This window comes from Eulemur rufifrons, chromosome 13, assembly GCF_041146395.1.
Source record: "Eulemur rufifrons isolate Redbay chromosome 13, OSU_ERuf_1, whole genome shotgun sequence".
Classification (NCBI taxonomy): domain Eukaryota; kingdom Metazoa; phylum Chordata; class Mammalia; order Primates; family Lemuridae; genus Eulemur; species Eulemur rufifrons.
The window spans coordinates 4,070,433-4,086,330 of record NC_090995.1 but is presented as its reverse complement, the minus strand read 5'-3'; the positions used below and the strand labels follow the sequence as shown (position 1 = coordinate 4,086,330).

The 15,898-nt window shown below is 42.2% G+C and overlaps 1 protein-coding gene across 6 annotated transcripts in view; it reads left to right on the top strand.

The window, feature by feature from the left end:
* RAP1GDS1 (Rap1 GTPase-GDP dissociation stimulator 1) overlaps positions 1–9,719 on the top strand; it is a 134,327-nt gene extending 124,608 nt beyond the window's left edge. For all 6 annotated transcript variants that reach the window (XM_069485487.1, XM_069485484.1, XM_069485488.1 and 3 more), the window contains 3 exons: positions 2,162–2,288; positions 3,265–3,393; positions 7,861–9,719. In XM_069485487.1, coding sequence (XP_069341588.1) covers positions 2,162–2,288; positions 3,265–3,393; positions 7,861–7,988 — 384 coding nt within the window. In that variant the 3' untranslated portion in view covers positions 7,989–9,719. The remainder of the gene's footprint in view (positions 1–2,161; positions 2,289–3,264; positions 3,394–7,860) is intronic.
* The last annotated feature ends 6,179 nt before the right edge of the window (positions 9,720–15,898 follow it).

The window sequence follows — 15,898 nt, the reverse complement described above, 5'->3', positions numbered from 1 at the left end:
AGATAATATATGTATCAAACTTAGCTTTCCGTAAGAAAACTTGAGAAATAGAACTGTAAAATAAAACATTGTTTCAAACTTCATAAAACATCTCCAGAATTTTTAGAGACTTTGCAGAGAGACATCTAGGGTTTAATGGACTTCCTGGAGAACTGTTTCCCTATGTGTATCTTCAGTTTATTTATGTAAATGAAATGGTTTGAGAGAAGTTAATCTCTAGATTAGTTTTAGAAGTTTATTGGTTAAAATGATTTGTAATTCTTCAGATGAACCTTCTTGCTCTAAGTAGTGCTAATATCTTTCATTAAAAAAAAAAAATACCTTGAAGTTAAATGTAACTTTAAAACACGTTCATAGAGCCTCTTCAAGTCACATTAAATAACTGCCGGTGCATGGCACTCGGAATTTAGTACAGATGCTTTTCCATTGACTGCAGATGGCTGAGAACAAGAACCCAGCAGCCAGACTGCCTGGATCTAACCTTGGCTTTACCACTTACTCACTGCCCCACATTCTATCGGGCAAAGCGACTCCACGCAGTAGCTCTTCAGAAGTTGGTTGAAGCAGTTGGAGAGCGGGCAGGCATTTTAAAAAATACTCGGGTATCTATTCCAGAAAAGTGAGATGGAAAAGCAGCAATGCTTGGACCTAAGTGGCACTTGCACTATTCATTTCTGATGTGCAACTTTCCTTTGTTCATTCTCAGCTCTTCCTTCAACTACGGTGGACTTTTGGGGGGTAAATTGAAAAACAGAGGATGAAATGACAGTCCAAGGATCTTCCTTACCTGGCTGCATATGTGTCTGTTAATCTCTTACAGTCTTTACTCAACAAGCTTCTTTGTGATTTTTGTAGAATTTTAAGAATGCTATTATCAGTTTCAGATAAACAGTCACCGAGTAAGCAGTATAGTGGGAGTTTAGAAAAGGCTTTAAAAGATAGTGTCTCACTTTCTAGAAGAAGTTGATGGGAAAAGACTCTTGGCAGCCAGAACACAGGCTACCATAAAAACCGAGTTGTTGGACTCTGCTGATACAAAATGTTTGTGCACTAAACCTGTTTGAGCTCAAAGCAAAGATGTTGTCTACAAAGAATTTCCTTTAAAAATTCACATAATGTGGAAGCATAAAGGAAACCTGTTTTCAAATATTTTAGCAAATTCCTTTGAAAAATATTTCTAGCTAGTTAGTTTTGTGTCATTGAAAGTGACTTGGAGAAGCTACTTTTTAAAATATCCAGAAATTACTTCAAATTATTAAAAATACTGAGAACTAGCTAAGAAAATTACTTTTAAAATACTCTAATGGAGACTTCCCAATACATTATATTTATTGCAAGAGTTCTAAGACAAAAACTGTCCATGGGATGAAGACAAAAATGGGTACTAGAAATAAATGTAACCATTTTTTTCCATCTAACTGTTGCCAGATATTCTTATGTCTGCTTTTGGTGTAATAACTTTGTAATTATTACAAAAACCTGTGAGATAAACACTTAACATCATTCCAACAGCATAGGTGATACCACTCAGGTAAGAGAGGTTTGGTAATTTGCTCAAAGCCGGTGGGACTTACTGAGCCCGTGTCTCCTCTGCCCGGGGAGGGGACGGAGCTCTAGGCGCCCTGAGCAACGGAGGGAGACACAGAATCTGAGCTCTGCTCGGTCCCTTTGCATGGAATCAGTTCTCGTATTTGTAAGACCAAACCAAACACCACTTTAAAACAAATTTATAAAAGCTTTACCTGGAGTATCTAGAGAACAACGACCTGGCATTATCAGAAAAATTATAACAGAACTTTTTTTTTTATTATTATTCCAAGTTTTATTCTCTTCTGTTGATCCTGAGGTAGGTCAACATTCGGGGCAGTGGCACTTTTAATTCTTTGGCTTTGGTAGCTTCCAGACCTCTCTGTTCCTTCATGTGAACTGCAATTGCAATGGTCTTTTCCACTTAGGCAATTTAAGTTGTCATCTTTTGATGAATTTATTTAAAGCTAAAAGCTTTTTCCTTTTCTACTGTGAAGGAAAAAAAAAACATGGTTAAATGAAAATTCATGCAGGACACTGTCACAAAACCACTCAACAATGAATTGATTGATTATAATGCATTTTCTTTATGTTTAAAACTAGTTTATAATTCTGTGATATTTATTTACTGTAGGATGTAATTAAAACCATTGTACAGAGTGGTGGCATCCAGCATCTAGTTACTATGGCAACTAGTGAACATGTAATAATGCAGAATGAAGCCCTTGTTGCTTTGGCATTAATAGCAGCTTTGGAATTGGGTAAGTACCCCAGTGACAAACTTATTTTCTCCTATTTTTATCTCAGATGAAAGGAAGCTCAGGAGTGGAACTGAAGTCAGACAGAACTTTGACTGGAAGCATTTTGCCTGTGTGTGTCCACACCTGTATCTGAATATATGGCAGATTACATAGGCTGTCTCCTTTGGTTGTGCTTTTGGTAACATTTTTAAGGCAGTGCTTTGAGGTTAGTTTATTTCAAGTTATGGCCACTTAGAAAATATAGAAAGCACTTTCAGCAGGCTTCACAGAGAAAGAAAACGAAATGCAGAATACCGCAGCGAGTGAAGAGTGGGCCACTCTCCAGTAACTGCCTTTCTCTTCCATCTCTGCTGGTTCTAGTACCAGTTTGCTCTGGCTGATCTTCTCCGTGGCCGTGGTTCGTGTTACTTTGTAGCCTTGCCTTCACGCTGAAGCCATCTTCTGTGTGTTTCTGCATTCAGAACTCCCCAAAAGCAAAGTCCAAGTGATTCCTTTAGTTTCTGTCTAACATACAGCATCCCTAATGGGCAGAATTCTTGACGAGAAAGTAGCTCATAGGCGCCTATTTTTTGTGTGGCAACTTTTGGCTCGGGGGACCAACCCCTGATACAGTCAGCCAGGGACAGTGTATCAGAGTCACGTGGTCTGTGGTTAAGGCCTAAGGCTGCTGTATACAAATTAGGATTTTAGACGTGGTGGTTCTGTCCAGTTCAAGGCCATTTGGGTAAATACTGTTAACTGATTACCTCTTAATTCCTACTAACGATTTATATTCATAATTCTCAAAATGGAGCAAATGGATCCACCAACCCCAATCCCAGAAAAGAGAATATTATTTATTTAGGTCATTATTATTTATCAGTCCCTTTTGGAAGGTTTCACATGGTCAGTTTCTAGAAGAGGAAATAGTGTTTAGCCTGAGGGTACGAGGTTCTGACACAGTGGATCTCAACCTGTACTTTGTTTTCTTTTCTAGGCACTGCTGAGAAAGATCTAGAAAGTGCTAAACTTGTACAGATTTTACACAGACTCCTAGCAGATGAGAGAAGTGCTCCTGAAATCAAATACAACTCCATGGTCCTGATCTGTGCTGTCATGGGGTCTGGTAAGTACTGCCCCTATCGTTTGATGTCTGTCAACACGTGGCTGACATTAAATATTAGATATACAGTCATTAATGAAGGCTTTCGGCTTTAAAAGCATTAGAAATTATTTCATTGATGATACAGGATTACTTTTTCTCCCCATCAGTTTAAACATTTATTATTTCTTTGTAATGATAACATACAAAATCTTTTCTTCTAGCCATCTTCAAATATGCACTACATTATTTGCTGTAGTCACCCTACTATGTAATAGACAGGATTACTTTTACACTGAAATTCCCAAAGATTCTTACTGTAAGAGAAATTATCATATAGCAAATGTAGACAAAAATCAGTGTTAAAAAATTAATAACCATAAGTTTCATTAGCCCTAAAATTTTATTTTATATGAAGAACAAGTTCTGATTTTATATGCCCTTATACTGGCTAAGGAATTTGTTCAAGAAATTGCTGGCTCACACCTGTAATCCTAGCACTCCAGGAGGCTGAGGTGGAAGCATTGCTTGAGCTCAGGACTTCAAGAGCAGCCTGAGCAAGACCGAGACCCTGTCTCTACTAAAAATAAAAATAATTAGCCAGGCGTGATCATGCACTCCTGTAGGCCCAGCTACCTGGGAGGCTGAGGCAGGAGGATCTCTTGAGCCCATGAGTTTGAGGTTGCAGTGAGCTATGATGACACCACTGTACTCTAGCCAAGGTGACAGAGTGGTGAGACTCTCTCAAAAAAAAAGAAAATTGTTGACATATCCTTGGTATGTGTTCCATGAACACTTGAAAAGAATGTGTGTTCTGCAGTTTTTGGGTGGAGTGTTCTACAAATGTTGATTAGATCCTGTTGGTTGGCAGTGGTATTGATCTTCCTATATCCTTGCTGGTTTTCTAATTGTCGTATCAGTTGTTGAGAAGAGGGATACTGAAGTCTTCAGCTAAATTGTGGATTTGACTATTTGTCCTTGTAGTTCTATTGTTAGGTACATACACCTTTAGGATTGCTATGCCTTTTTGGTGGATTGAATCTTTTATCATTATGTGATGTCCCTGTCTGTCTCTGGTAATTTTCTTTGCTCTGAAGTCTACTTTATCTGACATTAACATGGCTACTCCTGGCTAGGCATAGTGGCTCATGCCTGGAATCCTAGCACTCCGGGAGGCTGAGGCGGGAGAATTGCTTGAGATCAGGAGTTCAAGACCAACCTGAGCAAGAGCGAGACCCCATCTCTACTAAAAACAGAAAAAATTAGCTGGGCATGGTGGCCTGCTCCTGTAGTCCCAGCTACTCAGGAGGCTGAAGCAGGTGGATTGCTTGAGCCCAGGAGTTTGAGGTTGCTGTGAGCTAGGCTGACACCACGGCACTCTAGCCTGGGCAACAAAGCAAGACTCTGTATCAAAAAGGAAAAAAAAAAAAGACATAGCTACTCCTGCTTTCTTTTGAATAACATTCACATGATCATCTCCCATCTTTTTAGTTTCTGTCTACTCTCTCATTATATTGGAAGTGAGTCTCTTGTAGACAACATAAGATAAGTCATGTCTTTTAGTCCACTCACTCTGCTAGTCCCTTTTAATTGGTGTATTTACACCATTTACATTTAATGTGATGACTGATAATTTTTGCCTTAAGTATGCAATTTCATTGTTTTCTGTTTATTTGTTTTCTTTTTCTGACTTCCTGTGAGTTACTTCAACTTTTATTCCCTTTACTCTCCCTTATTTATAATTGTCTTAAATATTTTCCTCTATATACATTTAGAATCACATAAGGCAGTGTTATAACTTTTGTTTGAACCACAAAACATAATTCAGAAAACTCTTAACAGAGAAGAAAAGTCTATTGTATTTACCCACATTTTTGTGGTTTTTTTTTTTTTTTAATTTATGTTTTTTTATTTCAGCATATTACAGGGGTACCAACGTTTAGGGTACATGTATCGCCTTTGCCCCATCTGAGTCAGAGCTTCAAACGTGTCCATCCCCCACACGGTGCGCACTGTACCCATTAGGTGTGAATATACCCATCCCTCCTCCCCCTTCCCAACATCTAATGACTGTTACTACTGTATGTGCACATAAGTGTTAATCAGTTAATACCAATTTGATGGTGAGTACATGTGGTGCTTGTTTTTCCATTCTTGTGACACTTCACTTGGTAGAATGGGCTCCAGCTCTATCCAGGATAATACAAGAGGTGCTAGATCACCAGTGGTTTTTGTGGCTGAGTAGAATTGTGAGGCTATAAACATTCTAGTGCAGATGTCTTTCTTTCCTTTGGGTAGCTGCCCAGTAATTGGATTGCTGGTAAATTGATGCCTCCCAATTTGTTCTTTTTGCTTAAGATTGCTGTTGCTCTTCAGGGTCTTCTCTGGTTCCATATGAGGCATAGAATTATTTTTTCTAGATCTGCAAAATATGTTGGCATTTTAATAGGGATTTCATTGAATCTGTAGATTACTTTGGGTAGTATAGACATTTTAACAATGTTGATTCTACCGATCCATGAGCATGATATGGCTTTCCACCTGTTTACTTCCTCTGCTATTTCCTTCCTCAGTGTGTCATAGTTCTTCCTGTAGAAGTCTTTCACCTCATTAAATATATTTCTAGGTATTTTATTTTCTTTGTTGCTATTGTGAAAGGTACTGAATCTTTGATTTGGTTCTCAGTTTGACTGTTGTTGGTGTATAGGAATGCTACTGATTTCTGTACATTGGTTTTGTAACCTGAGACTTTGCTGAATTTGTTTATGAATTCCAGTAGTTTCATGGCAGAATCTTTGGGATTTTCTAGATATAAGATCATATTGTCAGCAAGAATGGTAGTTTGACCTCTTCTGCTCCCATTTGGATGCCGTTGATTTCCTTCTCTAGTCTGGTCTGATTGCTCTGGCTAGGACTTCCAACACTATATTAACAGAAGTGGTGATACAGGGCAACCTTGTCTGGTTCCAGTTCTAAGTGGGAATGCTTTCAGTTTTTCCCCATTCAGTATGATGGTGGGTGTTGGTTTGTCATATATGGCTTTTATCATTTTTAGGTAAGTCCTATCTATGCCTATTTTGTTAAGCGTTCTTATAAAACGGTGTTGAATTTTGTCAAATGCTTTTTTTGCATCTATTGAGAGCATCATATGGTGTTTATTTTTACTTCTATTTATGTGTTGAATTACATTTATAGATTTGCGTATGTTGAACCATCCCTGCATCTCTGGGATGAAGCCCACTTGGTCAGAATGGATTTTTTTTTTTTGATAAACACCTGAATTCGGTTTGCTAAGATTTTGTTGAAAATTTTTGCATCTATACAGACCAATATCCCTTATGAATAGTTTTTTGGGTATATATCCAGGGAATATATACCCTGGGAATTGCTGGATCATATGGTAATTCTGTTTAATTTTTTGAGAAACTACCATACTGTTTTCCACAGGGAATGGACCATTTTACATTTCCACCATCAATGTACATAGGTTCCAGTTTCTCAACATCCTCACAAATACTTGTTATTGTGTCTCTGTGTGTGTATAATAGTCATCCTAATTATTTTCAAGTCGTATCTTGTGGTTTTGATTTGCATTTCCTGATGATTAGTGATGTTGGGGATCTTTTCATGTGCTTGTTGGTTGTTTGTATACTGTATCTTCATTGAAGAAATGTCTATTGCCATTTTTTAATGAAGTTTATTTTGTTGTTGGTTGCAGTTCTTTATACCAGTACCACACACTTTTGATTACTGTAGCTTTGCAGTAAGTTTTATCAACTTTGTTCTTTTCCAAGATTGTTTTGGAGATTAAGGGGTCCCTTGAGATTCTGTATGAATTTTAAGATGGATTTTTCTATTTACTTCTACAAAAAAATGTTCTAGTTTTATGTTAGTCTTATCTAAGTAAACATATCAGTTTGGGGAGTGCTGATTAAACTTATTAGACCTTGCTCTTCCCATATAGTAGTTCTCAGAATCTTAACAGGAGTCCTATATTTTCCTGTAATTGAGGTCAAATAGAGAAAGCAAGCCAGGAGGAGGAGGAGAGGCAATCTAAAAGGGAGCCCATCATCACAGAAATTTGTTGGGAGGATGTGCAATACAAACTTTTCATTTGCCACAAAATTATTTGAAACAAATCCTAAGGTTTTTCAGCAAGTCCTTGGACTTCATATTTGAACTGATGACCAGGTTACATTTGTAACGGAACCCTGAGGTTATACAAGCTGTGTTTAATTATAACTCATTACCCTAATCAACCTTTTACTGTAGAACTTGACCTCTGGTTCATCTTTTTAAAAATGTGTCAGGTAAAGCTTTCTGATTTTATATGATGATTATGATACATCCCTGAAAAAGACATTGCTCAGCTACTGCTGTCTTTTTCCAGAATTGTAAGTCAGTCTCATCAAAATAAACATTTTGGATGGATTGTAAAGTAAGAGTAGACCCTAACAGGAGCACATCTGTTGTCTTGTTTTTGACGTCCAGAATCTCTACACAAAGAAGTGCAGGATTTGGCCTTTCTAGACGTCGTATCGAAACTTCGCCGTCACGAGAACAAGAGCGTTGCCCAACAGGCCTCTCTCACAGAGCAGAGACTCACCGTGGAGAGCTGAGGACCGCCCCTCCTGCACCCGCGCGTCATCCCATCTCCGACCTCCCCTTGTCCTCCATCCAGCTGCCTCTGCTGCTCCATGCTCCACCGCACCACTTGTGCATGCATGTAACGTTCCAGGACCAACCGGAGAACTTCTGTAGGTACCTGCCTAATAAGATTTCTAAACCCATAGTTAGTGTGAACATGACTTCATCAAAACCAAGTCTCCACCCATAACTGTTCTCTTGTATTCCTGTTGCTTGAGCTACATTAAGTAGAATGTGCATGTTGTAGTCCACTGATGATATAAACTTGGTACTACATCCTGACTTGCTCCTCACACGCAGCAAAACCACATGATGATGTCCTGGTAAACTAGAAACAGAGAATACCGCAGGACCTGTCTAGCTTATTAAAGATGAAATTGAATAGTAAAAATAGCTCCATTTTTTTTTTTTTTTTTTTGGTGCTTGGGAAGCACAGTGACCAAAAAAAAAAACTGTATGGCTGCTCTTTCATTAGTTTTACTAATGCCAAAACCATGGTACCTAGAGTTAAATAAAATTCCAATGCTCTCACTCTTTACCCAATGGTTCCTCCTTCTCCCTGACTATGTGGACGATTGCAGGTGTCACAAACTTGGCAAGACTCTGAGATTTCCGAGTCCATATTTAATTGACTGTCATCAATAGCCTGATGTGGAAAACATTTGTAGATTTCAGTGTGACAGGAAGGGGTTGAAGAACCCTGTGACACTAGAGCATTTTGAGTTTTGCCTGTATCTCAGATTCTGACATCTGTGCAGTTTCACGAAACTCAGCACTTCTCCATCAGCCAATCAGCACTGTCCAGCACTTGTCTTTAAAAGTCACTTGGCACTTGAGGAAACTCAGTATAGCTCGTTGGAGAATGGATTTTTTTTTTTTTTTGGCTGTTTTTTTCATCATTCAGCTAGAAAGCTAGAAGTTTCATCTTTCATGGTCCTTGTAAATCTCACATTAGAACTAGCAGGACGTAGGAGGAAAGATGAAGAAATAAGCTTGTCTAGACTGAAGAAAGGAAGGCAGGTCATAAAAGCCATAGTAGCCAGTCCAGTTCATTCTGCAGAGGGCCTCACACCGACCGCCCTTAGAGTCCCCTCCTCCACCGCCCCGCTGGGACGTGCAGTCATCGTAAAGGCTGCAGTAAGCCAGGACTCGAGAGAAGACCCCCTTGGCGAAATAGAGTGAGTGTACGCTTCACTGCCACTACCACCACCAAACGGGTTTTTAGAGCTTTGAACACAATCTTTGTAAATTAAAACATCCCGGTGACCCACCTGCCTTCGCCCCCTACCCAAGTTTGACCACCACTAGCCTAACAGGCAAGACGGGCTCCAACACGGAAGGACCGCAGGACAGGAACAAGGGCTGCCACGGAGGGGCGGGAGCTCCCTCCTCCTGCGTAGATGCTACACATCTCTGTGAGTGGCCCGAGTGGACTTGTGACTCTAAAACAGCTATCTAACTCAAGGAAGTTAAAACCCTAGCGGAGGTGAAGAACCTTTTGACTGATGTTCCCTTTGATGTCCAAATGAGGGACTATTAAGAATGCTAATGCCACCCTTACTGTAAGAATGATCTTGTTTATTGTCTTTCTCCTGGGCTGGATAGTGGACTATATTTTATTATAGGTTTTGAAAGACATCTGTAACGTTGCTTAACAGACTGTCCATATTAATAACTTAATAAATAAATAGTATATCAAACTATAATGGCATCATTTGGTTTGTTTGTGTATTTTACCTGTATTTCCAGCTCCTTGAACAGGGCTTGCTCATTGTTGGTGTTAAGTATTTGTTAAATGAGCAAACGAATTCCTGTATCCATGAAGTTTCCAGACTGCCTGCCTGAACTAATTTCCAGATAGATAGAGACTTTGAGATTTGGATGGTCTGTCTGACTTCAGAAAAAAAATTAATATTAATAGTAGGATCTGTCCCTGTTGGAAAGCACTGCACAGAAAACTTCAGAACCACAACACCCTAAAATCATAGATTTGGGAGATATCACCGTCTGGGTCGGCTACTGGCCATCGGTTTGCGGATGTGCTAGGAACGCCCAGTGAAGTGCAATTCAAACTACCAGTTGTTCTACGGAGAGACCAAAGGCTGTGCCTGTGTGACAGGGCCCCCCTAAATTAAGTAGTGCACGGCTGTGCCGGGGCAGGGGGTGGGACCGTGCAGTCCCTCTCCTCCTCCTGCTTAATCTTGGTTCAAGAAGCCACCATTAAATCAGTTGGCTGCCCACTAAGAGTACAATCTAAGGGTGAGAATGGGAGGGACAGCACAGCAAAGCTTTAACTGTCACCTCGAGCCAGCACTAGAGCATAGATGAAAAGCAAAAAAGCCAGGAATTCAAACAAAGAAGATGCCTGAGTGAAACGCACTAGAATGTTCCTCCTCCCGTCCGCCCCATTAGCAACTTGGAATCTCACCACCCGGACTGCAACCTCATGCTCAGAGCAAAATGGATCAAACACTGGCCCACGATCTAGTGTTTTCCTTGATAAAACATGCTTTGAGCATCCTGTCTGATCAGAATGGGGACGCGGAACAAAACTTTTCAGTCTAAAATGGTTTCTGGGATGGAACAGAATGCAGCTGCCTGCGAAGACTTCAGAGAGAAACGCTCTTCGGTGTCATTAGGCGGCGTATTATCTAATTCTGCTGAACATAACGGGATAAAGATGGCTCGGTGTTAAGACATTTACTTAGGTGAGCATCGCCCTTTGTATTCAGCTGTTATACTAGGATCAGTGAGCTGAAAAGCCACTTAACTCTAGAGAGCCATAGCATTTGAATTACACAAGTGTCTATTAAGAAGCACTTAATGATATTTGGGATGAATCTTTAGAGCTATAACCAGGAAAATTGGGGTCTCTTTGTAGAGGTGTGATCTCTAACTTTACATACATACAGAGACATGCCAGGTGCCTTGGTAATTCTGTGTTTTGTAGGTGTGTCTGAAATGCTGTGATAACTGTACTTACAACACATTGACTGCCACACTAGAAAAAAACAGTTTTTCCCTGGAACCACAGTATTTTATTAAAACAATCCTTTCTAATTTATTTTTTATTGTTTTCTGTGAGTTATATGCAACACAATCCACGTTTTTAGAATTAAAGTGTCAATGTTAACTGTAGCAATAAGACCATCCACAAATAAGATTTTCATGAACCAACTGCAGGGTTTTTTTGTTTGTTTGTTTTCCCAGGAAGCCCCGGGCTCAAAACTAGCCTGAGTTGAATACAACTCACATGGCAGTCAGCGTGCTAACGTGTGATACAGTAGAAAGAGCATGGTCTTTGGATACTGTCTGATTTGTAGACATATCCCAATTCCGTTACATACTGGCTCCGTGACCACAGCCAAGCTACTTAAACTCTTTGAGCCTGTTTTCTCATCAATGTGACAAAGTTTAATAATCTCTACTTCCCAGGATTTTTGTGACAATTGAAACTTGTAGAGGTTATGGAATTGTGATATCTTATAGCCCAAACTATACTCCCCTCTCCCCCTTGTAGGATTCCCAATTAAAGAATTCAAAAAACAACCCCCAAATTAGACACACAGTGTGCCTGTTCCTAGCTTGAGGAGTGCTCAGTTACACTCAACACAGGGCACGTAGCTCTTGCTTTACTCCCCCGACAACAAAGACGGCCAGTCTGCAGAGAAGCTTTGCGTGTAGGTCCCCACTATGGTACTCGCTCTGCCTGTCCCAGACCTCTTCATCTACAAAGTGGGAATACCAGCAGTAACTCATAATACCAGCTTTTCTTGATAATATTACCCAGCCAATAATAAAGCTGTAGTGCTATGAGTTTTTCCTTAATATAGAAACAAAACTTACGAAATCGATCTTTTTAGCTATGGCCACAGAGATTCTAATCTAACAACTACTTTGAAAATGGACAGTGCACATCTGTCTGCTGTTCGTAACTCTAGATAGGAACTTAATATGGTGACGGTCTGTTTTATATACTTAAGCTTTAAGATAAAACTTAAGCCAAGTAGGTGCTGTCGCCGGCAGTTCTAGCCTTAGCTCCCTCAGTCCTGGCTTTCCGACCGACTGGTGGCGCCACGCTCATCCAGAGAAAAACAGAGCCTCCCACTTCTGTGCAAACCAAAGGCTCAGGGCGGTATCGTGAGCTGTGACCGCTTCTCACAGTGACTCAAATGGTTTCGCTGGTCCCAGCATTATTAATGCAGCTTTGAAGGAGTAAAAGGAGAGCAGGTGGGGTGTCTAAGGCATTAAAGTCAGGGCCCAGGCGGAAAGTGACTTGGATTATAAGCCACAACCACTGAAAAACAACTTGGCTTTCATCTTTCCCCCGTGCCTCAGAGTATATTCATGGAACCCGTCCATGGCCCAGAGAGCAGCAGTTTTGCTGGCAGATGTGTGTGCAGTGGTATTTTTATCTGCTTAGTCATTTAGGGTTAAAACCACAGTCACTGGTGGGTAGAACGTCATGGTGTTCAGTTAGTGTTGGTCACTTAAAAAGGGCATAGACACAGACGATTTTCTGTTTCAGGATTAGGTTAAAAAAATTAGCTAGTTTTTTTTTTTTTAATCTTCATCAAGGAAATGTAAATCCTAATCCTGTCATACTTTGAAGGCTTTTAGTTTCAGATTTTGGATTTTTTAAATTATATGAAGATCTTTATGAGATTTTTATCTTAAGAATTTCTTAAGCCTCAACCCAGGCTTTGAGTACATATACTTTAAATGTAATAATAGCTCTTTTAAAAAATAATGTAATCTATTAAAAAGTATAATTGAGAGACATTACTTGACTATTGCAGTACTTACTTGTCATTTATTGATTCCCAAGAAACCCAAAGGAAAGAAACTGGCTGTACCTTCAGATTACTGACAAAAATTAATTCCTATACTCACTTACTTTGAATTTTATAACTATATCTAATTTAAAATAGGCCTCTGGGGCCAGGTGCAGTGGCTCACACCTGTAATCCCAGTGCTTTGGAAGGCTGAGGCTGGAGGATCACTTGAAGCCAGGAGTTCAAGACCAGCCTGGGCAACATAGCGAGACCCCATCTCTACAAGAAATTTTAAAAAAAAAACCTAGCTGGGCATGGTGGCATGTGCCTGTGGTCCCAGCTACTCAGGAGGCTGAGGCAGGAGGATCGCTTGAGCCCAGGAGTTTGAGGCTGCAGTGAACTCGGATGACAATGCCACTGTACTCCAGCCCAGGCAACAGAGTGAGACTCTGTCATTCATTCATTCCTTCATTAAAACTAATAAATAAAAATAAAATAGGCCTCACCTGTAGCCAAATTTTTTCTTTTTAAAGGGCTACCATCTAAAGAATAGAGCTAAGCCTGATGGGACTACAAGGAGGCTCAGTCTGCCTTCTGAGTTTAGACAGCCCCTGAGCTCCGGGTGTCTAAACTCACGCAAAAACCCTTCTCCTTGAGGACCTTCCGCAGTGTCCTCCAGGGCCAGCATCCTCCCCCAGTGCCCTGACCTCAGCTTCTCCTCCAGGAGATTCTGCTCAGCTTCCTGGTGCTTAGCTCCTCTCTGCCCAGCACAGGACATCAAATGCCTAAAGTCACACAGAACTCAGGACGGAGGGGAGCGCTGAGCAGCACTCTAAGATAACATAAAGGCAAACAGATTGCACCCAAAACCAAGAAGATGAGAAGTTGCAACATCAGAGTGAACAACGGGGAGGAAACAGCCCATGTCACAAGCTTCGACTACAGACCCATCTCTACGGGGACCCAAAATAGTTCCTACCTGCCGCTGGAGCCATCCTCAGCAGGCAGGTCCTTCGCCTCGCCCTCCCTTTTTCTTTTTTTTTTTTTTTTAAGTTTCCAGACTGCAACCCGTTGTCCCCCCTGCCTCTCCTACGATGACGTCCTTTTTTGTGTAGGTCACAAAAGCGGGGGAGGAGTCACGAATGCATCAAGTTCTGCTCTTTTCGCCTCCATGCCCCGTCCCCTGCTGCCCCGCAGGAGTTAGAGGAAGTGACATCGCAGCGTGACCGTCTGGCTTCAGCATACCCCAAAGTAACAACTATCCAATCCCCCGCCGCTTCCTCTCCCACCCCTCACTCTCCTGTTCCCCTGGCGGACAATCCTGAAACGCAGGGACGTCCCCTGAGCCATGAGACGTGGGAGCCAGGTGTGCCCTCACCTAAGAAAAGCAGCTGATGAAAGTGCGTTTCCTGTTAACACGTGACGGGAGATTGACCAGCATTTGCATATTTTACAATGTGACCTGACAGACTGCAGAAAGCGAGCTTTGTCACATCCGTGTCTAATGTCTGACTCGACGTGTCAGAACGCTTTCCCGTAGCAGCCGCCCTGCGTGTGTGTATTTTAGAGTTGGAGCCCAGGAGTTCGAGGCTGCAGTGAGCTATGGTGGCAAGGCCACCGCACTCCAGCCCTGGCGACAGAGTAGGACCCTGTCATTCATTCATTCATGAATTAATTAATTTATATGCGGCTACCTCCCTTTTCTTTCACTTAAACAATAAAAATTTGTCACATTACTGAGAACTCATGAAGTTTCTAGAAACCTCATTTTTAATGGTGGCGTAGTCTTTAATGATATGGATGCACCGTGATTTGCTTAACCTTTTCCCCACATCTAGACATGTAAGACACACTTTGAGTTTTGAAAAACAAACCCCAAAAGCTAGATTAGGAGCATGTTCCGGCGCTAGGGGAGTCCCCGTCTGACCTGTCGGTCCCTCTGCTCTCTGCCCCTAATCCGAAATCAAACGCCATCATCCTCCCTTCCCGAGGGTTCCGTGTCAATTTCCACGTGTGGCAGGATTGCCCCAGCCTCTGTGTGCTCTTCCTGACCTTTTGTCACCTCCTGGACACTCTACTCCTGCCAAGCCATCACCACTCTCCCGAGGGCACCCACAGCAGCACTGGGCACCCGGGTGTCACAGTGCACACACCCACCCACCGTTCCTGCCACCCCTCGCCTGTGCACCAGCCTGGGGCTCCTGAGAACAGGAGCAGCAGAGCCACCGACCCAGCACCCACGAGCTGGCGGGTCGCTCACCAGAATCTACTGGCCTCAGCACTGTCATTACTGCTGCCAGCACGCGGACACCTCTCAGCAAGCCTGAGCCACCACCCTGATTGTTCCCGGCTGACACACGCTCTGCTGGCGGCATCACAGGGGGAGGGGGGTTAGGGTGGGAGAACCTCCTCTTTCCCAAGAACCGTCATTGACACTCTTCCTGATTCTATGGCCTAGGGCTGACCTGCTTCTCCCTCTAAGGACAGAGATGGCAAACTGTGGCCTCACGCATGTCTCGTTTGGTCCCCATGGTTGGCACTTCTTGCAAAAGGAAGAAGAAAACGAGAAACCAATCGTTGTGAACATTTAACATTTAAATGATTTTGCATCAAAATCTAATTCTCTGACTTTTCCTTTATTAATAAAATGGGGAGATGGAGCAACCAGGGACTCTACGTTCCGGGAGAGCAGCGTGCGGCTGTGGCCCCCTTGGGACAGGGCTCGTGTCTCCAGCCCACTAAAGTCACCACCTGGTCCCCACCCCAGATCCACCGCGACTCCACAGCCCCCGGAGGCCACTGCGTGTGTGACCCGTGGGGACCTCACACGCAGGCTGTTGCTTCCGGGACGGGAGGCAGGGAAATGGGATTTTAGGGGCCGAGAAGCAGCACTGGGGGAAAGGTCGCGTCTAACGAAGGTCCAAATGTTTGACCCCAGGGCATTTCTATGACTCGTGCAAACCTGCACTGTTTTTAGCCCTTTGGAGAAAAGACCGGGCATTCTGAGGGCCAGCGACAGCTGCGGTGTGACCGACAAGTGGCAGGAACACGGACGCAGGGACAGCTGCAAGCCGTGCCCAGGCCCGCGCCCGCCCCCGCTGCCGAGA